We start from the raw sequence: 26,997 nt of genomic DNA on the forward strand, positions 1-26,997 counted from the left end.
GAAGCATTAGCAGAACAAGGTTGTTGTCGTACTGCTGCTTCAAGAATATAAGCAAAACAAGCCCGAAAAAGGCACTAAGAACGGCGTCGTCAAGCATCTTGTTATCCGGAGCGAAGACTAGTGTTTTCTTCCGGTAAACGTAAACACATAATTGGGGCGTCGGTAGCGTAGTGGATAGTGCCGGCGCCCCATGTACAGAGGCGATGCCTCACTGCAGTGGTCGCAGGTTCGACTCCGGCTTGCAACCATTTCTGCATGTCACCCCCGGCTCTCTCTCTCACCCCCTTTCACTCTGTCCTATACAATAAAGGCAAAAAATCAATCAGAAACCTTCCCTGCCCCAAACCTTGTGCGGACCCAAATACAGGCGATTAAACTGATCTCTGTGTAAACCCTCATTGGGAATGAGTATTTTCCATGTAAACTACCTGGGAAGACTTTAATTCCGAATGATTTCATTCAGATTTATTTCATTCTGAATGAGAAGCCATCATGTAACCACACCCAATGAAAGTTAAAGGGGCGGAAGTCTGAGTAGGTCAGGCGGGAGGGGTAGTGGATGGAACCAACAACCACCGACTTTACCCTGGGAGACCAGTGTTTGCCTCCTGTTTAAATGTAAAGCCAATACCTGTTCTATTTTTCCTAAACCCAACCATGTGTATTTGTTGTTGGAAAAAACAAACACGTCAATTCACGGTGTTGTACCGATGTAGTGTGTTTATTTTGAAAGAGACTGTATCAAACTGTACATTTCCTGTGAAAACATAAGTGTATTTTGAAAACAGACAATGCATGTAACAGGCTGAAGTTGACACGGCATCCAAGAACGTCAACAACCAACACACCCAGGGTTCCTTGCACGTCGCATCTTGACTTGGAAAGTCCATGTCTAAACGTTGATATGTGACGAGGTCGGAGTGAGAATGTGTTGCCAGTGTGTAGGATTTAGGGGGATATATTCGCAGAAATATTATATAATACGCATGTTTTCTTTAGTGTATAATCACCTGAAAAAAAGAATTGTTGTGTTTTTGTTACCTTAGAATGAGCAATTTGTATCTACACAGGGAGCAGGTCCTCGTCTTAGGAGATCGCCATGTTGCACCGACATGTTTCGACAGTAGCCCAGAATACCCAAACCAACACTGGTTGTAGATCGGGACATTAGCATTATGCATCAGCAACTGTATTTAACAGCTCCTCCCTGACGAGCAGTGATGGAAGAAGACCGATTCTTAACATGAAACTGCTTCACTCAGTGTTTTTACAGTGATCTGAAGCAACAGTGGTCATAATCAACAACCATCAATATACCATCATCATCATCAACATCATCACCATCACTCATCACATGATTACAAGAGTAATTACCAGCTTAAAGAGGTGCCTCAGTGCTAAGTTTGACTTTCCCACTGCCCTGCATTCAAATGAGAATAATAATCAATAAAGGAGTGCTTGTATCTGTTACGACTACCACGAAGGAAACTCATTTTTGGCTGCTTGTATCTGCAGTCGCGTTTTTCTTCGGTTACTACCCAGAGCTCATGACCATAGGTGAGGGTGGGGATGTCGATGGACTAGTAAATCTAAAGCTTTGCCTTTTGGGTCAGTTCTCTCTTCACCACAGCAGTGCGGTGACCGAGATACTTGAACTCCTTCACTTGGGGCAGTAACTCTCCCCCAACCCAGAGGGGGCAATCCACCGTTTTCTGTCAGAGAATCATGTCCTCATATTTGGAGGTGCTGACTCTCATCCCGACCACTTCACACTCGACCACAAACCGCCCCAGTGCACGCTGGAGGTCACGGTGTGATGAAGCCAAAAGAACCACATTATCTGCAAAAAGCAGAGGTGCAACTCTGAGGTCATCAAACCCGACCCCTCTCCTCCCCCCGCTGCACCTTGAGATCCTGTCTTTAAATATGACAAACAGAATCTGAGACAAGAGACACCCCTGGTGGAGGCCAACACTCACTGTGAACATGTTTGACTTTGTGCTGAGTATGTGGATAGCTTGTGGCAGCGACCCTGGTACCCCATATTCCTGCAGTATCCCCCACAAGACTCCCTGCACGACTTAGTCGTAAGCCTTCTCCAATTCCACAAAACACATGTAGACTGGACGGGCAAATGCCCATGACACCTCCAGCAGCCCTGCGAGGGTAAAGAGCTGGTCCACTGTTTCACAACCAGGACAGAATCTGCATTGATCCTCCTGAATCTGAGGTTGGACAATCGGAGCCTCCTTTTCAGCACGCTGATATACTGTAGATATCATTTTGTTAAATATGATTTTATACAAATGTTTTATTTAAAGGTATTTTAGTTATTTTGAATGAATTTTATCAACTTGACTTTGGAGGAACGTGCTGACCTTTTCCCACGTTGTAACAAAACTTATTTGACATTTTCAGTGATGATATTATTAAAACTACTGAGTATACATCATTCAGCAGAGTGGCTTCAGTCAGTCATGAGGCTTTATTCAACAGAGTCAGTTTTTCCTGTACGTATATCCGTATATGATCCGAGATGTTTAACAAAGGCTTTGCTGAAGTTTGATTTGGTCTCTCCACTTTAATTAAATCTGATTGCATTTTGGCCGAGATGGATCTGGAAAATCTCAACTCAGCAGGTTTGAATTAAAGGAGCTGCTGCTGTCGGCCAATCACAGAGCAGCAGAGGACTTAACTGTCCAAAAATATACAATAAAGACCATTTAAACTAAACTGCAGAGAATTATCCAGAACCAGAGGCAGAGCTGGATTAACCCTCCACCTGAGTCAGAACTGGGGGAAAAACAACCTCAGACACGGAAAAGTGCAACAGAACGTCATTAAAGTAGGATTTCCAAAACCCAGGCCAGATCCACTGAGCTCGAGTTTGCCAACATAAACACTCCTGACGTCACAGCAACATATTTCTCACACTTGTAACACATCACCGGCCTGCTGATGGCTGTTTGACTCATCGATGGTGACGTGTGAAGTGCAGGTGAGCGTGGCTGGAGGAGTATGAAGGCAGCAGTGTGTGTGTGACGATCAGACACCTGCAGCCTCTCTCACCTCCCAGCCTGCCTCTGATCTGTCAGATAAACTGCAGCTGAGTTAAAACCTGCTCGACATCCAGGGAAGCTGCATCCTGTCATCACACACAGGGCGACATCACAGAGCTGAGGTCAGAGGGAAATGTATTCTCATAAAACGGTTTGTATGGTATCTTATGAATTAGCACCCCACGAATGACGTTATGTCCTTAACGTAAAGCTACGTAATTAACGTAAGGGAGTTACAACAGTGCACACTATTATAACGAGCCCAAAGGCACGATAGTTACTTGTTATGCACTTAAACAAGCTACTGCATAATACTATCATCACATGATCAAACAGAGACTCAACACTGGATAACACCAACATACATATCACCCAGAAGTCAGCACCGCATATATGTGTAGGACAAAAATACCAAAGAAAAATGATCAATTGAAAAGTTTTTTACAAAAGCTATTTTACAAAAAAAAAAAAAATCCCTCAAGGCCTTTTTGAGATATTGCATTTACGAGAATTAGACAGACAAGGTCACAGTGACCTTGACATTTGACAGTTCATCTCATAGTGAACATTTGGTTATCGCTGGCACGGAGCAGCTGACCCTTGTGCTAGATTTAAAGCCCCTGAAAAGTTGGTATCAAAAAGTAAAATAAAACAACAAGTTGTTCATGATGTTCATGTTCATTTATCTGCTATCTGTCTATAAGTCATCTGTTTAGTATTTCTGTATTTAACATTGTTGAATATGATGAAAAAAATGTGATGATGACATGTGATTGGCTGTTGCTCCTGACAACGTTTGGTTTAAAGGTTTTTATTTACTGAAGGCCTCAATTGTTTCTTTGCTCAGCCTAATGCTGTGGCATGATTATCTGACCACTGTCAGCTGTGTGACTGTGATGTGCTCAACCTAACGGTGCAGCATGGTCACCTAATCATCATCAGGTGTGTGACAGAGGTGTGGCCCATATAACAGATCAGTGTACCTGTGTCTCAGTGTGCTTGTTGATGTTGAAGAAGGCCCAAAGGCCGAAATGTCATCAAAATAAAAGAAATGCATGTGTAGCCAGAGAGTGCAACACTTGTTTTCTACAATCAAGTCTACTGCCAGTGATCAGCACCTCATTAAAATTTTTGGTGCATGTTACTTTTATATTCTAAATAAAGTGAACAAACAAACAAAACTGATACCTGAAAAAGAGTGCAACTCAAGACATGTTGAAGAGTGGATGTGAATACTTGATACTGATGGACAAAAATGAACAAATCTTTTTGAACGACTAGTTTTAGGGCCTGTTTATACAGTTCCGTATATTTCTGAAAACGGGTATTTATCTTTTCATTTACACGTAACCGGCGTTTTTCTCGACGAAAACGGAGATTTTCAAACACGGCTTCCAAAGTGAAAGTTTTTAAAAATATCCGTTTCTATGGAGACCTGTAAACAGGATAGATGGAGATTTTGGAAAACGATGACGTTGCAGCCCAGTTCGTGCATGACCATTAGGCGCCCGGTTACCACAACAACAATGGCGTATATATGCCGGGTTGTTTACGTTTTGTTAGCACTTTTGGGACTACTTACGAGCTTACGATAAACTTAGCACTGCTGCATCAACATCACCGCTACTTCGGTGCACAAAGACGTTGCTGTGCCAAATATTAGTAAGTGCATAGCAGCTAACTATGCTACATAATGTTAAAATGTAGTTTATCATTGTTTTTATCTCTAGCGCCAAGAGGAAAACAAATCACTGTGATGTGCAGAACGTTCTTCTATGGTGTTTGACATATGGCGTATCGTAACACTGAGTGCTTATGAATCCCAGACTTTTTTCAGACTAATTTCCTGATATTTGTCATGGTGCAGATGTAACCGGCAGACTTTAGTGATGTCTGCGTTGCGTAGATATGAAGAGGCCCAGACCGTAGACATCTTTGGAGGCGATCTCTGTTTATTTCTGACAAGAGGTGGTAAAAACAAAACACAAAACAAAATCCTCCATCATACACAATCACACAAACTCCAACCCCTACACAAACTAAGTGACACACAATTGTGTTAGCATAGAATTAACTTATAAACAGCTTAACTGCACTAAACACTGAAATTACCATGAGAGCAATGTGGCTTACCTCTCCTCTCAACAAAAGAGGAAATGCAAGGCGGGAGACACCTCTTTATAGGTGGGGTACCCCCAAAGGGGAACATAGGGGTACAAAAACTGGTTATCAAACGTTCCACATACTGTGTACAGAGGCCTAAGCATGTCAGGTTATAACAACTGAACCAAATTTTGTGGAATTATAATACTCAACATTACAAATGTGCATTCAACTTGTCACACATATTACTGCAGTATAGTTGACCCTGTTTTACAGAAGTTACTCTTTGTTTGTTTTTTGCCTGTTGCCAGACAATGAACAGCAGAAACCCCTTTGGAGTGATGTATATTTCTTTTTCAAAGTAGTTGAGTAGTTTGTTGAACTATGAACCTAAACTGTACCTCTGTCCTTATGTTAGTGCATTTTCTCTGTGCTGTAAAAAGGGTTGTGTTCACTGTCTTTTTGCTGCTTGTTTTACTTTGAAGGTGTTTGTCTTGGCTGATAATTGGAGTGTGTGACTATAACTCTTTATGCACCCCATAAAATAAAACAATAGTTGCAGACTAAAGCGTCACAAAACTACTCTCATTTTACATCTAATGCTACAAACATCCCTGGTGTTCAGTCCAACCCAAAAGGCCTCTGATCAGCTCGGCTGTTTCAGAGGTCTGGAGGCAGGATAACAACATTAGAAATTCAATTCAGCGTCTTTGCAATCCATCAATCTGTTGATCCTCTGTCTGATCCGATGAGCTGAGGTCCGAGTCACTGTGTTCTTCATCTGCAGTATTTTTTGTGTACAGTCTAAATTTCCTTGTCGGGGAAAGAGGGAGTCTTACTCTTGGATCATTTGTGACCCACATTCAAAGTCAGTCAGCACAGAACAGAAGCAAAATTAAACAAGACCTCTATTCTTTGGCTGCTTCTCTTTGTTCCATCCACTGATGAGCAGTGATCCTACAGGGAATGAAGTCTGCAGTTCCTCTGCCAGACTGAGCCTCCACACGCTCCATTATTTGCCTTAATAAAAGTCTGTTTTGTTGCAGAGCCTCAGAGTTTAACCCTGCAGGGTCCAGAGCACCGGAGGAGCATTTATCTGTGTAATTATTAACCTTTATTTAACTAGAGAGGGGTGACTGAGCTTTTACACTCTTTTTCCACCTACTCCCTCCTTCAGTCGTACATTAACACATGGCAGCGGGCCAGTACAATCACAGTACATGAGCTGGAGAGGTTTAGAAAAGCTGATTTTCAAATCTCTTTATTCACATTGAAGCCGTGTAAAAGTGAAGAATTAACAGCTATGGAAAGGAAAATGTAACCTGGTCGGCCACCTCTGTGGTTCAGATCTGGTTAAAGCATAGACTACATAAAATAATGCACGAAGCTACTCGATGTCACCCATTGATTTGTGGAGTGCCACCTTGTCTTATTTTTGTAGACAAAAGTGACCATATTTGGACAAGAGGTAGGAGCTGTGGAGGAGTGAGAGATGCATAGACTGACACTCTGCATTTAAACGACCTGCCCTTAAATATCCATCCATCCGTTTTCATCCGCTTATCCAGGGCCAGGTCGCGGGGGCAGCAGGCCAAGCAAAGCACCTCAGATATCCCTCTCCCCAGCAACACTTTCCAGCTCCTCCTGGGGGACACTGAGGTGTTCCCATGTCAGATATGTAATTCCTCCAGCGTGTTCTGGGTCGGCCCCGGGGCCTCCTACCAGTGGGACGTGCCTGGAACACCTCTAACAGGAGTTCTGAGTTTCAATTCCAATTTCTTTACAAAAAAAATGGGGGGATATCAGTAAGACTTTATTGATACCAATGCCTTGTCTTGATTCTGCTAATCAGTTCAGTTCTTTATCGATTCCATTATTGATTCTGAACACAGTCTACATTGTATAAACACTGTAGAAAAACGACACGGTCCCTTTCCTTCTTCCTGCCATGACTCCATGTTGTTGCAACTTTTCAGTAGCAGAGACATTTGAGGTTTTGCTATGTGTAATTTTCAGAGGGTCAGGGTCAATAATGGAGGGGTCCCCTCAGATTATGTGTGGTCATATGCCTACAAAGTTGCGTGGTGATGGGTGAAACCCTTGAGATGTTATACACCTTTATGTGATGAGCCACGCCCTCCGCAATATTCATTGCCTTATAGAAGCTCAGTTTTAGTAAGTTTTCCAACTTTTGCCAAGAGGGAACTTTAGATATTGGTCCCTAGATTATGTTCACCCAGTTTCATGCAGATGGCTCAAACTTCCTAGGAAGAGATCCATTTGAAGTGTTTTTCAAAAAATTCAAAATGGCGGAAAATCTATATAAGCGGAAGTTATGGGTTCTTGAGGCAAATGTGTTCCTCATGAGGAGAGGCATCTCTGTGCAAAGTTTCATGTCTCTATGACATACGGGGCATGAGATATGCCCATTCAAAGTTTGGAATTTCAATCGGTTGCTATAGCGCCCCCCTTTGGCCAATTGATGTAATATTGCTTCATTGGCATCCTCCCATGACCCTCTACCACTGTGCCAAATTTCACATGGATTGACCAAGTCAGTGAGGAGAAAAACGTGGAACACACACACACACACAGACACAGTTTGTTTAGTAAGTGAGTTTATATAGTAAGATATGTAGTGTGGCAGTGTTTGTTATGGGAAGCGAGACTCTCCTGCATGCGTGTGTAGAAAGGTACANACCAAGTCAGTGAGGAGAAAAACGTGGAACACACACACACACACACACACACACAGTTTGTTTAGTAAGTGAGTTTATACAGTAAGATATGTAGTGTGGCAGTGTTTGTTATGGGAAGCGAGACTCTCCTGCATGCGTGTGTAGAAAGGTACAGTAACCAGGCCGGCAAGTGCAACAGAGACAGTGAAGCACATGATTTTGAAATAAAAATGTATTATTTAAAAAAATACATGGAAAAGTTTTGAAATTTTATCCATGAAAATGTTAAGGAACCCTGAAAGGAACGACTCCTGTAATGCAGTTTCCTCCTCACTGAGTATATCTACTGATGATCGACTCCAAGCAATCCAGAATGCTGCTGCAAGATTACTAACTAGATCAAATAGACAGTATCATGTAACCCCTATACTAAAATCTCCTCACTGGCTCGTGACACGTGGTGATCGAGCCTTTGCGGTGTAGCACCTAAATTTTGGGATGCTCTCCCTGCTCCGTTACGGTCTGCTGACTCAGTGGTTTCTTCTAGTTCATCACTCAAAAACTCTGCTGTGTGGCTGTAATTTAACTGACACTAAACACCTGACCAACTGGCATCAAACTGATTGGTGTCACAGCTCAAGTTTCTTAGTTTCTGTCTTCTATTTTATTAATTCATGTTGTTTCCTGTTTTACTTTGAAACTCACATCTCCTCCTGTGTCAGATCACTTCACTTCCTGCCCCTGTGTGTTTTCCCTCCCTTCTGATGACTTCACCTGTGGCTGATTGTCTGTCCCGCCCTGATCAGCCTCACCTGTGTCTCGTTATCCTTCCCCTCACCACAGCATTTAGTGTGTCTTGTTTTCTCTCAGTGCCAGTTCTTCTTAGCTCCTTGTGTGTCTAGTAATAATAATAATAAATTGGTTTTATATAGCGCTTTTCTAGATACTCAAAGACGCTTTACAAAAGAATACGCACAGGAACAGGCACTCAAACAAAACACTCAAACAAAAGGCAAATAAACAACACTATACACTACACTACAAAGGGACCACATATTAAGAGAGAGAGCAGGTGGAGGATGAAGGGGGGAGGGTTTTCAGATGCTGTAGGTGATCCTGAAGAGATTGGAATTAAGCTGACTCTTGAATGAGGGGAGTGTGTCAGAGTTCCAGATGGCCAGGGGCAGGGAGTTCCAGAGGGTAGGGGCGGCGATGGCGAATGCTCTGTCCCCCAGGGTGCGGTACTTGGTCTTGGTGATGGGGGTGAGAAGGTTGGCATCGGAGGAGCGGCAGCGAGTGGGAGAATGGCGATGGAGGAGAATGGTCAGGTATGAGGGTGCAAGGTTGTTTAGGGCTTTGTAGGTGGTGAGGAGGATCTTGAAATTGATGCGTTGTTTTATGGGAAGCCAGTGAAGTTGACGGAGGATGGGAGTGATGTGTTCTCTGGAGGGGGAGTGAGTGAGCAGTCGGGCAGCTGAGTTTTGAACATACTGCAGTTTTTGAAGAACAGTGGTGGGGAGGCCATACAATAGTCGAGTCTGGAGGTGATGAAGGCGTGGATGAGTGTTTCGGCGGCAGAGGAGGAGAGAGTGGGGCGAAGGCGTGCAATGTTGTGGAGGTGGAAGAAAGATGTTTTGGTGATGTGGTTGATGTGTGACTTGAAGGAGAGTGTGGGGTCCATGATGATGCCGAGGTTTCTGACCAGGGGGGAGGGAGTGACAGAGTGACCATCGATGCAGAGTGAGAAATCCTGGGAGGTGGGGAGGATGGATTTTGGGCCAAAGATGATAATTTCCATTTTATTGCTGTTGAGTTTTAGGAAGTTTTGGTTCATCCAGGTTTTGATGTCAGTGAGACAGTCTTTTGTTTCCTAGTGTCCTTTTCTTGGTTTTTTGGATTTAGCCTGTTGATCGACTCTTGGATTTATTTGCCTCCACTGATAGTCCTTCTGAAAACAGTACCTAGCTTTAGACCAGTAAAGACTGTGTTATTTTACCCAGATTGTCTCCAGAGTTGTGCGTTTTGGATGGATGCAAATGAACTCAAATTATTTCCACTTCAAATTAGTGAAAGAAGAAAACAGAGATTTATATTAAATAACCAAAAGTGTGTAGCTCTGGATGAAAATAGTGTGTTAATGTTGTATCCATCACTTCATGAGCAACTCATTGAGAAAATATGTTTTCAGGGCCTTTAAATGTAGGTATTTGAGGCTGCTTTCAGACCGAGAGTGGTCTCCTTTGGTCTGAATCAGGGACTCATGTTGTCACAAAGTTGTATAATTGCCTAGAGGTGGTTCGTGTCCTCACGGCAGCATTTACAAGAGGACCAGATCAAATGCCTTGTGTGAGAAAGCTGCTCTTGATTGGTCAGAATTTCCATGTGGGAAAAATCCAGGAAGTAAAGCAAACGTTGAAGAAGAGTACACTTGCAAGATAAATGTGACACTTTCTAATGTCACAATGGAGGGACAACTACGCAGGTTGATTTTAGCGCTGCTCATCGTGGACTATATTGCTGTCATTGTTCATTTTAGTCAAACCATACAGTTTGAAAACGAGGCGCGGCTCCAACTAGAAAACAATGTTTTGATGCATTGGATGTGCTGAATGTGCATATTAAGGCAGTACAGGAGGAGGTGCACATTAATAATCCTCCAGGACTGTAACATGCTCATGTTTAACCCAAACAATGTGTCATGTGACTGCAGTTGCTTCAGATCCAGGTCGGAACACCTTCTCACCACAAACCAACCGCACCAGAGTTCCTTTGGAACCAGACTGAGACCACCTCTTCAAGAAGATCTCAGTCTGGTTGTTTTAGTGCGTACTCAGGTGCGATTGCTGTGTTCACACCTGCCGAAACGAACCGCACTGAGGGGGCAAATGAGTTTGATTGAAGCGAAACAAACAGGGCAGGTGTGAAAGCACACTAAAAGTACTTGGTTATGGTGAGAAAAAAAGACATGTTTAAAAGAAACTCATGCTGACTTTCAGGCAAGGAACACAGTGTTCCACATCCACTCTGAGAAACATACTTATGCCCAAAATAATATAATCATCTGACAGTTTTTCACTCTGAAACACATTAAGACTCAGACTCACAACTTGCTGTAGAGGAAACCCTCTGAGACCTCGTCTTCTGTGGGGGAAATGGACCAGAAACCAGCCTGCCAGAAGCATTAATAAGGTTATTACTCAAGCTACGCAAACAACAGCACCGTTTGAACAAAGACAAATAAGTAACATGGAATAAATCATTATGCAGGGAGGGAAATTGTAAGTGGTGAAGTATGAAAAAACATAGGTAGCTGAAGCGGTTTGACAAATGAAGTGGTAAATGACCTTCACAGCAGGCGGCTGCAGTCTGAAGAGAGGAAAAGAAAATGTTTCTGCAGATGATGGACAGGAAAAGATTCAGAACTGCAGCAGGGTCAGAGGTTTGAGTTCCTCTGAGGACACTCGTACTGGAGACATACAGACCATAATACTCTGTGAGGAGATCTGCACATAAACAGTGACTGAGAGAAGTAACACTTAAATAATTAGGTGTTTAAGGTGATGTTGGATTGTTTTAAGAGGAAGGAAAGCTGATGGTCAGATTCAGCCCTCCAAAGTCAGTTTGTTTAGGAATGACTCGTGTGTGTGTGTGTGTGTGTGTGTGTGTTCCTGTGTAGGCTACTGTTTGTCAAGGAAAAAAATGAAACAGTGATTTTGAAGGGCAAAGTCCCTTGACAGTCTCAGAGCATCGACACTTCACAGTGTCCTCAGAGGACGTTTTATTCGTACAATAATGATAAACTGATTGATTAGTGCCTGACTCATTGAGTTTTTGTTGGATGTCTCACATCATAATGAGTTTGATTTGAATGCAGGGCCTCCAGTAGTGAATCATCCCGGCTGATCTCAGAGCAGTTGTTCTTTATCCCCCGTCTGTGGAGCTGCTCCGGATGACATCATCACCACAGTCTGTCTCTCTGCTGCTTCCGATTCACAGCTTCACACGAAGTCGTCCACTAAAACAGAAATACCACTCTCCCTCACAGCACCCGCTGATCTTAGAGGCGTTCTGGACATTAAACTTTTTGTTATCGTTGTTTATATTTGACAGTGCACAGTTGGGTTTGATTGAACTGAACCAAACAAGGCAGGTGTGAAAGCACCTTTAGTTTCAACGTAGTGAGTGACTCTTTACTGCCAGTGAGTGTGTCCTTCCTTTCGGAGGGAAATACTTTTTAATACCCTTCATTTATTTGACAGCTGAAGTTAATGGTTACATTGACGAGTCACATTTTCAAATTTAAATATCAAATATTTCCAAAGTAAACTCTGCAACTGGGAACAAGTGTGTTCATTTCAAAAGTTTCATCACTGATGTCTGGTCTCTTTCTCTTTTTCATCTGCTCTTGAATGTTCTGTAGCAAGCAACAGGGAGCGTACAATACCCAATGAAAATGCACACACAATGGTTCATATGATATTCACAAATAAGCGCTCCATGAATGCCGTTACGTTCTTAAGAGGTCCTTTACCAGTTACACTATTTCTTTGCTGGTGACCCTGCAGGTGTCTATGGGCATCTGACAGGTGCAGGATTCTGCTATACACCACACAGTGTGTACATAACACACTACTAACATTTATGTCTCATAGAACTCAAGAACTCGTACTTGACATTGCACTTCCTTAGGTCCTCAGTGAATCACTCACCAAGGGTGAAGTCAATGGGATGAACGATCATTGAGAAAATCAAAGGACAGACAGAGAGTCATTCCATTTCAGTCACGTTTTTTAAATGTACGTATTATTGAGTTCTCCTTCCAACACTATAAATCTTTGCAAATCTTGACTCGCAGCTATGGCTGTCCTGAGTCTTTATTAGATGAGAAATGTGTCTGCTGTGGGCCTTTGCATGATTCAAAGACAAAGCTGTTAGACTAACGTGTGAAAACCTCAACAAGCAAGAAACAAAGTAAAGTAGAAGCAACATCCTGTCCCTGGCAGGTTGCAACCTCCAGCGGGGACAAATGATGAGAATAAAAGCTCCTGCAGAGCTAAAAACCCTCCCATGTCTCGCTCCATTATTCAAGGTAAGACCTATTTTGGCTTTGCAGCTAGCTGCAGGGCACGGCCCGTGCAGGGACTGCAGCCTTGACACACAGTCAGGTGGCAGCTCGGGGAAAGGACACATCCGTCCCTGCTGCGCGCGCATGCTCGCTCTCTGTCGTTAAGCTCTGTGCATATGAGCGAAGGGCGAGCCGTCCCTCATTTCCTGTCATCTCGTCATTGAAACCTCAAATTACGGCACAGTAGAATTGATGACCTGTCATGGGCGACCCCGCAGAGCTGTCAGGGTGCTGACACCCTTGAATGAGCAGGTCCGGGCGAAATGGCAAACAGCTTAATTTCTGATGGGACTGCGACATTTTGATGGCCGAGGGGCCGAGCAGACTGATGCACTTCAGATAATGTATGCGGCCTGTAATGGGACTGGGGGAAAGTAAATGAAGGTTTTCACTCTAAATGGATTCATATTACATTTAAATCAGCACCTGATTTTCATAACTTAGTATGACGAATTAGCACAAAGCAATCTGCTTAACTGTTTTGTAAAGATTCAGGGAAAACAAAAGCTCATAACTTATGAGTTAAGCCAAATAAATCCTATGAAAAATGTCCAGTGTGTCACCAAACTTTTGAAATGTAAAAATGGCTGTTAAAGGTCCAGTGTGTAGGATCAACAGTTTAATTACTGTAGATTTTCTTTAGTGTAAAATCGCCTGTATATAACAATTGTTGTGCACATTAGACTGAGCTTTATACACTCACAGACCACTTTATTAGGTACACCTTGCTAGTACCAGGTTGGAGCCCTTTTGCCTTCAGAATGGCCTTAATTCTCTGTGTCATAGATTCAACAAGGTGCTGGAAACATTCCTCAGAGATTTTGGTCCATATTGACATGATGACATCACACAGTTGCTAGACTCACAAGTCAGTCTTTAGACACTTTGCTTAACTAAAGACTGATGACTTTCTCCCTGATTTTGTGTTTAGATGACTAGAAACACGTGTAGCGGTACAAAATGGCTCAAGTCGCTGTAAGTCCTTCATTTCCACAATCTTGTGGACTGAGCACACATTTGATAAGACGGAGTTAAAACTCTCGGCATCCATTTTCAAGCTCTCTGTGTGTTTGTGTCCTTGCAGAGAAAAGGGGGAGCGCACATTTCCGGGAGGGCGTGTGCTTTTCAAAAATGCAAGAGGCGTTGCTTTGTTGCCGGCCGTTTTCGCCGGTGTGTTAAACACACTTTAGAAAGGAGTGTCCCCAGACTATCAGAAGGCGGAGATCTCTGATTGTCTGGTGGCGAGACTACACAGTTGCTGCAGATTTGTCGGCTGCATGTCAATGATGCAAATCTCCCACGGCCATGATGTTTAAAGAAGTACTTTATATTAGGAAAGAATCATCAGACAATTAAGCTGCATCTCTGTTTTCATCAGGAAAAAAAAGGTTTTGTAGTCGCTGACATGTATTCTAAAAATGTAATGTTTTTACCTCAATACATAAATAAAAGGACGTCTGCACATGAATCACTGCCGTGGGTTGAAGTTTGCATTAATCATGTTGAGATGTACTGCAGAGGCCACAGCAGGAGAGAATCTCACATACAGAGTGGACATGATGATAATGATAATAATAATAATAATAATAATAACATCCTATGAAGAGCATACACTGTTTGTGCCACAGAGTGAACTATAGAGTTTTTAAGTTAGTGTTAGGAGAGTAATTGGAGGGGTGTCCAAATGGTCCACAGTTGTTTATTTCTCTTGAAAGGAGTTGTTGGACATGGAAGCATCTCAGACTAGCGTTGTAATACGAGCCAATTACGATGTTCTGCCATCTCCGAGGAACCTCAGCCAATGGTATGGCAAAGACCCTATGTGCTGGTCGTCTGCAAGACAAGCCTGACACAAGGTCGTTATACCTGGCGGCACAATCAGGTGCTGAGGTGTCTAGCAGCTACCCTAGAGACCAGACGGACATCCATTGATGCCAAACATCCTTCATCATTCCATCCCACAATTACAAGAGGGTTTGACGGTGAAGGTGCGAAGCAATCCAAGTGCTGTGCAGTAAAATCAGACACCAGCCAACTGGACGGGGAACGAGACTGGAGGTTACTGTCCGATCTGAATCAGCTGCTATGCTGTGCCCTGGGAGGATGCTGTGGAGGAGGCCTATGAGCGCAAGAGCCTTAAGTACGCCGAGCTGGCAGCTGACGCTGAGCAACACAGCTGGAAAGCGAAGGTTTGCCCAGTTGAAGTGGGCTGCAGAGGCTTTGTAGGTAAGTCAACTACTAGGCTGCTTAAAGAAATGGGAATTTGAAACCAAGCCCAACATCAGGCCATCAAAGCCCTCTCTAACACAGCTGGATAGGCAATGTGGTGGCTATGGATTAAGAGGAGAGACACCACTTTGGGACCTGAAATGCACAGCAGCAGGGTTCAAGGGATGTAAGAGCAGGGGGTGGCACAACGGCGAGGCTAGGTGTTGCCGGTGAGCCCTCTGGAGGTGTTGTGGGCCTATCATCGAAACACCAGGGTACCCACCTGATGACCCCAATGAAGCTTTTAGCCTCCCTAATCCCCCACTCCCTCCTCCCCAGCACGACTCCAACTATCACTCACAATCGCAAGTATGTGCAACAACAATTGACCAGTTCGATTAAAGTTTCTCCTCTTAGTTTCTTCTTACTTCTCTATCTACATTTGCTCTTTCCAACATTTCTATCCATCTAACCCTTTGGCTCCCACTCAGAAACCCCCAGTCGGCACTATTACTCCCACTCATGGTGTCAAGTAAGTGCATCAAGGGGTTGTAACATCCAGTCCTAAATTGAACTACGCTGCATGGCATTAAAGACTTGTGAAATATGCATTGATAAGATAAGATTTTCTTCATAGTATCATGTAAAACTGCCTGGTTGAGTCCACAAGGCTACTACTTTTCAATGCATGTCAAGAATCATGGATAAAGACAGTTTAATTACCTTAAAATATGCAACAATTTACAGAGACAATGGGCTCAGTAATGTAGCAGATTGGCAAGACAGGCAGCCATTTGTTCTGTAAACATTTTTAATCAGATTTTGGATTCATTTACAGGAAAATGTTTTTACATTCTACACAGAGTATTTTACTTGTTATATAATGTCAGACAGAAACTGGAGACGTGTTTAGTATTTGCTGAGTTTCTCTGACTTGCAGCTTGTCTTTCTGGAGCAGCTTTCCTCCTGAAGCTCAGACTGGAGCGATGTGGGATATGCAGCTTTACAATTTCAATATTTTTTCCTATCAGTTTGGACGCCCTACTTATGAGGACAAATAAAGGGCATGCTGAATAATGGCTGGCTCTTTCTGGTAGCATTCAGTGAGCTTCAGTTTGGGGAAGGATTTCAGTAATTCTCCTTTCCTGGGAATCAGCAGAAAAACAGCTACAGTGGAGACGCAGCAGACGAAAAGAGAATAAAAATAGACTGAATAGCAATGAGGCAACTTTCCTCTTGCCCGGAGCCATGCGTGAGTCAAAGTGGGGGTTGCTTCTCCTCATAAGGACCTCTTGCAGCTCCTCAAGGTTTAGCAGGGAATAATTTTACCCGATCTAATCCGAGTCCAGCAAGCTCTGACGGGCCTTGGCCCTGCTTCTCTCGGATAAGGGAAAGTGGGACAAGACACTCGCACACGGTGGGGGAGGATGGAGCTTCTGCCGAGCACATTTCCTTCTCCAATTTTCTGTCTACAATTTGGGCATTTTGGTGATGCTCTGAATTAATCTGAATTAATCTCGCTTTAACCAGAGTCCTCCAGGCTAGACAGTGAGTAGAGATCTGTGGAGGATGATTGTAAAAACATCTCAGGGGAGCTCCCCTTTCATGATTAATTTGAAGTTTGCTGTTTGTGATTAACATGCGAGGGCCTGCGAGCCTCAGATTAGATTCTTGATCAGGTTGCATCACCCAGAATATTATTTACATTTTTAGTTTGAGTAAATTGATGCTCTTACCCAGGGTGATTTACACTGAGCAGCAGAAAAAAATTAAGATTACCAGCATTAAAAATGAGACGCAGTGCAGCAGCCAAAGTCAAACTGCCCTGAAAACAAATGTCAGATACATGAGTGTGGATGCAGAATGATGCCGCATTACAAGGTGTGTTCAGACTGAACGTGAGCTGCATTCAAAGTCAACTGATGGGAGGAAAGTTTTTCTAAACTACTGCGACTGGAACCAATAAACACTAAGAGAACAATAGTTCTTTGGGCCCGAACTTAGAACTGAGCACTCCCTATTACCCTGTGTTGAAGTGCTGAGCAGCAGTGTCACATGAATCTGATTGGCCCTTCGCAAATACTTATTCTTGGGCTGTTGCACGCTCACACACACAGGGTTAACCTGCGCTGGGGTTGTTCAGGGTCTAACCTGTGTCACTGTGTATCAAGAGAATGGAACAGAACACAATGGAAGTCAGGGCAGTCCAGGATCAAACCCCACCCCCGGCATTTGTGCAAGCTGAATTCAAGTTGCTACAGACACGGTCTATAAGCTGCTGCCCATTCTCCTCCCAGTGAAGGCCAAAATACACACAACCATAGACTGTAAAACTGCTCCCAAAGTTTTCTTCTGCTACACTTAACTCATATTTGACCAGTATTTATTCTTTGCCACAACAAAATCTTATTTTCACCAGCAAACACCAGACAAACGAAGATAAAGTAATAATACAAACACAAACAAAATGTTAGTAGAAAATAAAATTACAATCACATACCATGTGCACCTCCTGAGCAGGAATTACGAAGTTGTTACAGTCCTTTGATGTCCCTTTATTAATCCTTACCGACAAGCCTCTCTTTTTATCTGTGTCAGGCTACGGTCAGTAGCTCCTGGCCGCATACAATTTCCTTTAATGATCATGTGAACACTGCACGCTGTCCATTCAGCCCAATACACTCTTTGACCAGTAGGTTTCAGTAACACTCCAGACAATTTACATTTCAAAACAAAAAAATTCTCTGCAAAAACATTTAAATCTCCACAAAGAAACACATCCTCGGGTACAGCTACAGACTGTGTAAAATAATGGGTGTAGCTACCATGGCGACGCACAGTGGTTTTTGGACTCCCATTATAAGGTCTCTAGTTTGACATTTTGGCCGTTGCCATCTTGGATTTTTGGAGCCACAACGGACCATATTTGGATGAGGTTCAAACTGAGTATGAATCAATTTATTTTCATTGTGAATTGAAAATGGCTGAGGGGCCGCCCTATTGTGGGCCACATTTGGCCCACAGGCTGTAAGATGATTGGAACTGGTCTAAAATTCTGCTCATGCTGAAGCAGTAGCATAAGGTAGTTACGATGGGCCCCAGTGCACTATAGATGTGGTCACTGGCCAGGGGCGTAAATAGAGATCATGCAAGCAGGGTGTGTTATACTGCTGCTTTTATGTCACATCCACCTGCAGATGAGCCGAATGTGTGGCGTCAGTCCGACCACCCTATAGACGAATTCGGCGAGTGATTTGTGTATGCTGCCATCTTGCGGCGGCGCCATTGCTGTGGTGACATGTGTCAGACATCAATTCATTATGCTGTCATTGTGAACTGACTCTCTACAATGACAGCGTAATGAATAGCTGGATTGATGATGTTAGACAGTGGCCTCTGGTAACTGATGAAGGTATCTTAAATGAGCACCGATATTAATATAGAAATTATTTATTATTAAATTATTATTTGAGATCCATTAGTCCGACCTCCCAGTAATCCGACCATATTTGTGCCATGTTTTTAATGATAATTAAAATGGATACCTCAATCAGAGATTCTACCAGATAGTCTGACGTAACTACCTTATATCATACAGGCACAGCTCAGCACCGCATTATAGATACCAATGTTTTCGCATGTAAACAGCTATGAAGTTGACCCTCCAATTCTCGCTATTGAGGGAAGTCACTAAACGATATGACACTCTTGGTTATGGTTGCACACAAAACTAGCCCAGCCCCAACCACAACAATAAAATAGGCTAAACTACAACAAAAATACAATAAAATGGCTATTTTAAGTAGCCTTCAACACGGCCCGAAACGCCCTCTGGGTAATATGCAAAACCACTGGCTGACGTCACTCTCCAGCCAGCACACTAGCGAACACGTTGCGTTGTGAGCACCAGATAGTCACGTGACGCCGTGGTGCATTCGGTAACACATCAGCAATTAAATAAAAAAATTGCATCCGTAGTGATAAGAACTGCCATAGACAATGTAAAAGTAAAGAGAATTAAGGCTTCACCAAAGCCACGCGAGTCTCCACCATATGTTCCGACCAAGGAGGTTCGGTTCCGACAGAACTGAATTGATTGGGTTGAATTTATTAAAGGATATACCCCTTGAGATGGACCATCTCATTTTCTAAACTGGCTGGTTGCGTTGTCCCCAGATGAGCCCAGCTCGTCAGTCTTGAAAGATTTTGCATCTGAACTAGCTGCTATAAATCATATCATCTTGTGTCATGATTAACCAGACATCAACATAAATATTACCCAGCAACTATCATAACATATCTGTATATGTCAAAAACTACAAAAGAAAATAGGAAATTATTAGTTTAACTAAACAGTTTTATATAGTCAGATTATACTTTTTTTTAATAGTTTATGTACAATAAGCATATACTTTTGTTATAGATTAATTCTATTTTACAAAAACAGACAACTATGATGGAGATCAACCCGGTCTCACTCCAAAGTCGTTGAAATCCAGTGCTTGGGCAGTGACCTGCTGTGTAAGAAACCAACAAAAAAAGGCGTCCTTTAATGTCGGCAGCTGGTCGCCTTTATAGTTTAGCAGCGCTCGGCAGCATCAAGGGGAAACGTGGCGGGACAAAAACAGCAGTTGAGGTGGTGAAAGTCCAAGTAGGGCGGGCAGGAGGGGTCGTGGATGGGTCCAACAAACCATTTTCACCCGGGAGAGCCATGTTCGCATCCCATAAGATTGTAAATCCAAACCCTGTTCTTTTTTTCTAAACTTAACAGTTAGGTGATGAAGGAAATAAATGTCAATTAGCACTGATGTAGTGCTTTTATTTTGAAAGAGACTGTATGCAAACTGTACATTTCCTGTGAAAACAGAAGTGTATTCTGAAAACGTCAACAACCAACACACCCAGGGTACCTTGGACGTCGTATGTGGACGTGGAAAGTCAATGACCAAACGTGGACATGTGACGAGGTCACAGTGAGGATGTGTTTTTCTTTTTGAGGGCACATATAGAAAATCGCACAAATTTTGATTTAATAAGAGTTCTTCTTTGAATACAGATCTATTTCCAGGTTGCAATTGGGCCCCTCCACCCCAGGGGCCCCAGCGCAACAGCTCCGCCTGCACCTTCTATATTTACGCCCCTGTGCTGCAGCATTGAGAGTTCGGACCTGAGGTGCTGAAACCTAATCAAGGAAATTAGACCAGGTGTATACACACCTGTTCTAATTAGCTGTTTAGCTTTGTGCTAAAGTCAAGTTTCACTGGATTGAACTGTGCAAAAGAAAAGCCAGAGGAGGGAGGTGTAAGTTTCACTGGATTGAACTGTGCAAAAGAAAAGCCAGAGGAGGGAGGTGTAATATTTAGTGAAGGGGCGAAAGGGAGAAATATCTGGTGACAGAGGGATGAAAGAGAGGAGAGTAAGGAACAGAGAGGAGGAGGAGGGATGAAGGATGAAGAAAAGGGGATGAAGGAGGAGAAGAGCGTGGGATGAGAAAGACGGTTAAGACGAGCAGAGGGAGGAAGCACACGCATACACACACACATACAGAGGTGACTGTGACGTCAAACCGGAGCCCAGCTGACTCGCTCGCTCCGCCGTGCCTCTCACTGACCAGCCTCGCGCTCTCTGCACATCAACTCCACGCGGCTGCTGCTGCTGCTGCTGCTGCACGCCCTTTGAAACAGCGAGGAGGAGGAGACGAAGAAGGAAAAGAAGAGGGGGAAAAACCGGGAGGACTCGCGCGGAGAGACGGCTCACCGGAGGAAGAGGAACTGGAGGAGGAGAAGGAGGATGAGCCTCCGTTGTCATCCTCGCGCGCAGCACGGGGACACATAGGACATTGTCTTTTGGACACTTTCCACGGACACGAGCTGCTTTGCCTCCTCAGAGAGAGAGTAGGATTGTGTCTTGGCACCGCTCCCCCCCACCGCCTCCACCCCCCCTCCTCCTCCTCCACAGCCAGGTGTTGCATTCAAGCGCGAGCCCCTCGTGTCGATGGAGAGGCACAAGGAGGGTTGATCCGCGCTGCGGAGCTCGCGCACTCTCCTCTGATCCTGTCTGCGAGCCTCTCGAGCAACAACAAGTTGATGATTTTTGATCTTCCTCTGGCTCCTGACCGCGTTTAGAGACACGGAGGCTGTGACCGGATTCTTCTTTCTTTGGGCTGCTGACCTCACCGGATTTGTCTTTCTGTGGCATCCTTGATGAACGGTACAGAAAACGGGAATTAACGTGATATGTGCTTTATTTTTTGGCTCTGCAGCTGCACGCGCAAATAGGGAAAGGATGGCAAAGTGAGCGGACCCAGCTGTGCCAGACGCGCGAGCCATTTTTGGGTTAAATTTGAAAGAGCACATTTTCCCGAAAGCAGCTGCCTGACATCGCGTGCACACCGAGCCTCGCGCAGTGTTTTTGACGGATCCAGGCTTTCCGTGGCGCCGCGGCACCCTGATGGTGCGGACAGTCGGCGCACGGTGGCTCGAGCTGCCGCTTGGACACAAAGCCCGGTGATTTTTAGCCTTCAGCACGGAGACACGGTGCATGATGATGATGATGATGGTGATGATGATACGCGGTTAATCCGGGAGATGCTTTTCTACTCGAGTCGGATTTATTTGCTTTTCTTCGCGTGACGATGACCTCCAACCGCGCTTTACCCCGTGCCGTGCTCGCCGCAGCCCGAGAAAGAAGCACGCACCCCCGGTTCGATGCGCACGAGAGGACATCGTCTCCCCAAAATCGCTGAGCTAACTCACAACCGGGAAGGAAGGGATCATTCTAACCGACACAACCGATAAGGAGGAGAAAACAACAACAACAACAACAACATCAGCGGCAACAAGCGGCAGCAGTGATGGAGCTGTCCGAGGTCCGGTGCTCCAGCGCGAGCGAGGAGCTGTACACCATCAACAAGACCCCGAGCAGCAGCAACAACAGCAACAGCAGCGGCAGCGCGCGACCCAAACGGCTGCTGTGGCAGGACGCGGTGCGGCACATCACCGAGCAGCGGTTCATCCACGAGCAGGGCGGGGGAGGCGGAGGGGTGAAGGGCATCGGGCCGGACGAGCCCTTCGACCCGAGCCAGGACGCGCGGAAGCAGTCGGCGGGGCGGACGTCGGTGGGAGACCGGCACAACAACGGCGGGACCAAGGTGTTCCCGGAGCGCGCCAGCAGTGACTTGGGCTTCCTGCAGATCGACTGCGCGCCGAGCAACTCCGACTTCTTCCTGAACTGGGGCTACACGTACCGGGGCGTCATCTTCCCCACGCTGCGGAACGCCTTCAAGTCCCGCGACTTGGAGCGGCTCTACCAGCGTTACTTTCTGGGCCAGAGGCGCAAATCTGTGGTGGTGATGAACATCCTGGACGTGGTGACCAAGCTCACCCTGCTGGTGCTGCACCTCACCCTGGCCTCCTCCCCGATGGACCCGATCAAAGGGACCCTCCTGGGCTTCTTCACGGGCATCGAAGTCGTCATTTGTGCCTTAGTGGTGGTGCGGAAGGACACCACGTCGCACAGCTACCTGCAGTACAGCGGCGTGGTCACCTGGGTGGCCATGGCCACGCAGATCCTGGCGGCCGGGCTGGGCTACGGGCTGCTGGGTGACGGGGTGGGGTACGTGCTCTTCACCCTGTTCGCCACCTACAGCATGCTGCCGCTGCCGCTCACCTGGGCCATCCTGGCCGGCCTGTTCACCTCGGGGCTCCACATCCTGGTCCAGCTGCTCATCTCCCAGAATGCACAGCTCTCTACCAACCAGGTAAGCGCTCACCTGTCCTCCTCCATCTTCTCCCCTTCCTCTCCTCCACCCATCCTCCTCCTCGTCTCCTTCATTGCCCTCTTTCTTTACTTTTCTTCCTCCATGCATCCTTCCCTAATCCCCCTCTCCTTCTCTTTATCTCATTTCCAGTCTTCCTCAATGCCCCCCCTTCCTCATCTCCTTTATTGACTTTCTCCTCTTCCTTCATCTTCTACCACCTCCTCCTGATTATCCTGTTTGCCATCTTTCCCCTCCTCTGTCTCCTCTCGTTCCCCCCTTCGCCTCCTCTCCTTGCCTCCCAATTTTCTCTCCTTTCTTCCTCTCCCCTCGTTCCCCCTTTACCTCCTCTCCTTGCCTCCTATGTTTTCCTCCCTTTCCCGTTTCTCCATCTCCCACAATACCCTCCCCTCCCCTCTCCTCTTCCTATTGACCTTCCCCTCTTCTTTCTTCATCCTCTACCACCTCCTCTATGTCCCCTTCGTTACCCCCTTAGCCTCCTTTCCTTGCCTCCTCTTCTTCTCTATCTCCATCTTCCGCTATACTCCCCCTCCTCTTCCTCCTCTCCTTTGCTGACCTTCTCTACTTCCTTTATTCTCTGCCACCTCCCCACTTACCCCCCCTTTTCCATCCTTCCCTTCCTATCTCCCCTTTGTTACTCCCTTAGCCTCCTCTCCTACTCTTTTATCTCCCCTTGCCTCTCCCTCATCTCTCCTCTCCTCTGCTCCCTTTGTCCACCTTATACTCTCCCCTCTTCCTAGTCTTCATCACTGATCATCTCTTCTTCCACCCTCATCTCCTCCTAATCCCCCTCTTTGCCATCTTCCCCCTCCTCTATCACCCCTTTGTTGCTCCCTTAGCCTCCTCTCCTTGCCTACCTAATTTTCCCTCCTCTCCTCCTCTTCCTCTACTTTCTTGACCTCTTCTTCCTCATCTCCCTTTTTCTTCCCACTAATCCTCCCCTCTTTTCCTCCTGTTGTCCACACTCCATCTTCCTCCCATCTTCCTCTTCTTCTCCTTTCCGTCCTGCTCGTTATCTCAATGTCTTCCACCCTCTTCTCCTTTTTGTTTTTCTCATCTTCCTCCACTCACAATCGTTTTCTCTCCTACCGATCCCCTCCTCATCTTCCATCTCCTCTTCTTCCTCCATCCCGCCCTCCTCCATCTCTTTACTATTCTGTTTGTGTCGACTCCTCCAAACTTGTTGACACATGTCTGCAGAGTGCTGATGAGATGTTGGTGTTAGCTGAAGCTCTCAGCTGTGTGAAGGAACACTGCTTGGGTTTGATATACATTTCCCTCGCTTCATATTTGTGCTTCTGATCATGACACTACAGCCCGGGCAGCAGCAGCAGCTGACACCTGAAACTACACTTGGCTTGCGTTGTTCTGTGTGAACAGGTGTGAATTTGTCAGTTCACCTGGGCTGTTTGTCGCTCCGTGTCAGTGACTTCCTGGTCTTGAATTTATTTCTTGAAAGCTTTCAGGGTTAATAACAAATGAGGCTGTTTCTGTGTGACATCAGTCTGCTCTGACTGCTGAGCTTTCAGCACCGGGAGCTGTCCCACACACACACACACACACACGCACACACACAGGTCCTGAAATGCACTGCAGCTCGGAATAAGTTCAGCACCCCCTACTGGTGAATATCATAATCATAAACCAGCTCTCATATAACCTGTATGCATCCCCAACCTTTTCAATATTTAGTATACGATGCAGCACATGAGCTTTGTGATCTGGTACATGGGCTTTAGAATCTAACCAGTGACACTGAGGTTTAAATGCTGACTTTCAGCTTTAACTTGATGCACTTTCCTTGTTTCCTAGTTTTCCCTTACTTGGATTTTTTTTTACTTTTGAAAGCAGTCAGCGTCTGAAATGTCACATAGTACAGCTTGTGCAGTGCATTTAGTCTGAGTGGGCGGAAGTTCGCTGCAGAGATCAGCCTCTCATTGGGCGGAACGAGCCACCCGCTGAAGTCCCGCCCTACCACCTCCGGTTGTGTAGCAGTTTTCAACCGTTTTCAACACGTCCTTTACTAACTTTTGCGGTGTTTGATCTTGCGGGGATGTAGCCATTTTTCTGCCATGGTTCGCGTCCTGTAGGCGATATTTTTGTGGGCGTGTTTCACCAAAACCTGTTTCCCCCCGGCAATATTTTTGCAAGCGCACCGTTGCTGTGGCACCGCCCAGAACGATTGTGATTGGTTGAAAGAAGTACAAGCAGCCGGGGCGTTTTTTTCTCCAATCTCAAAGTGAGAGTCATCCCAGCCAGACCTTTCTTTTCTTGAGAAAGGTCTGGTGAGCGAGACTAAGTGCATTTAAACCCTGCAGCACAATGCTGTCTATGCCTGTGTTTGATTCATGGAGGTGTAACAAGAGCTTTTTGAATCATAGATCCATTTTACTCAACTCTGTACTAGGGGTGTGCCATATCATCTGGTTCACGGTAATACTGGTTTAAGTTTTATACCAGTTGATTCTTGCAGTATTTCAACTTATTGACATATTGACAGGGCTGTAGTCTCCTGGTCGACTAGTCGATTATTTGGTCGCTGTGCAAATTCTCATTAGTCAAATAATCGCCGTGTTACTTTCATAAGGAGAAAAGTGCTACATCAACAGCTTTCCAGGATTAATCCATTATTTCCTGCGGCGGGGGGACAGGCTAAGTTACCTGTGAAAATGGGGGTGTTTTCAAAACACCACACAACAGACCTCCTGTCAGTTACCAACACCATTTCCCTCAGTGGAAACGAAGCTTGTATTTACTTGTATTTCACAGATAAACAATAAATTGTAAAGACAGTAAAGCCTCCACTAAAATAGCATTTTAAGTCCTGTGTGTGATTTATCCTTCAGGGATTTATACTTAAGGATTTATCCTGGCTTCATGTGAGCAGAGGAAATCCCCCTGCTCGTCGCTAGGCTAATGTATACAATGTAAAATGCCATAGGCTGGCGCTAATAACATTAGCATGTTGTATTTGTTTGGAAAACGTGTTTAGTATAAGACAGTTGTTTTGTCGGTGAATGTTGTGAGTTGTAATGGAGCCAAATTACGTGCCGTTACCTTTGTTACATGTTGTTGTTGTCCCTGGTTTCATATGAGAAGAGGAAAAGATCGCTAGACGCTAGGCTAATTTACACAATGTAAAATGCCATAGGCTTGTGCTAATAACGTTAGCATGTTGTATTTGTGGGGAAATGTGTCCAGATAAAGACAAGTGTTTGTCTGTGAATGCTGCGAGTTATAGTGAAGCTGATTTGTGTACTTGTGTTTGAAATTGTCTCTATTAAGCCATGTTTAATGTGTGTTTAATGTGTGTTTTGAATCAACTAAACTTTACAGCTCTTAACACAGTCCTCCACTGCCGACTAGTGTTTTGGAGGTGTAACTGCAGAGTGACACAGACACACCACCGCACCAGTAAAAATAACGTGCAGATTTTTTTTTTTTTCCACGACTAATCGATAAGTTGAAGATTATGTTCGACTTTAGTCGACCAAGATTTTCTTTGGTTGACTACAGCCCTACATATTGACACCATACTGCATGGCTGAAAGCGAAATTATTACAAACCCCAAGTGGTTCCAAAAAGAGGAGCAGCTTTAGTAGTATCGAATAAACTTTGGCGTCCTTGGTGTTTTATGAACAGCCCCGGACTTCTCAGACTCTTTAGTGACTTACCGCGCAGAGGGAACTCATTCAGCGGCTCCTCTGGCAGCAGCACAGCGTCTCTCCCTCTCCTCTCTCGCCATGAGCGCACAGGAGTCGCAGTCGTCAAGTGATTTTGTCATAAACCTTTGGTAATGTAAACCTACGTGATGCTCGCGGCTCGTCAAAAAACTCAATATATGTGACTGTGTGATAGTTGTGGTATCATAACAGCCTGTCACAGGTTACAGCGTGATGATTAGAGGAGAAATGGCAGAGCATAAAAACAGAGAAGGAAATCAGCTGTTGATTTATATATATAGATCCAAGGGGACATTTTTTGTATTTGGCAGCTGTTTAAATGTGTAATTAGTGGTTGATTTGATTTTGTTCAACTATTAATAT

At 44.9% G+C, this 26,997-nt stretch overlaps 2 protein-coding genes across 2 annotated transcripts in view; one reads left to right on the forward strand and one right to left on the reverse strand.

Moving 5' to 3' along the window:
* The window catches only part of efr3a (EFR3 homolog A (S. cerevisiae)), a 592,036-nt gene that overhangs the window by 343,328 nt on the left and 221,711 nt on the right, over nt 1-26,997 (reverse strand). The gene's annotated exons all lie outside the window — the stretch shown is intronic.
* adcy8 (adenylate cyclase 8 (brain)) overlaps nt 20,806-26,997 on the forward strand; it is a 153,938-nt gene continuing 147,746 nt past the window's right edge. The window contains exon 1 of the mRNA XM_050074478.1: nt 20,806-22,932. Within this exon, the coding sequence (XP_049930435.1) occupies nt 22,027-22,932 (906 nt within the window). The 5' untranslated portion in view covers nt 20,806-22,026. The remainder of the gene's footprint in view (nt 22,933-26,997) is intronic.

This window comes from Epinephelus moara, chromosome 21 (genome assembly GCF_006386435.1).
Source record: "Epinephelus moara isolate mb chromosome 21, YSFRI_EMoa_1.0, whole genome shotgun sequence".
NCBI lineage: Eukaryota > Metazoa > Chordata > Actinopteri > Perciformes > Serranidae > Epinephelus > Epinephelus moara.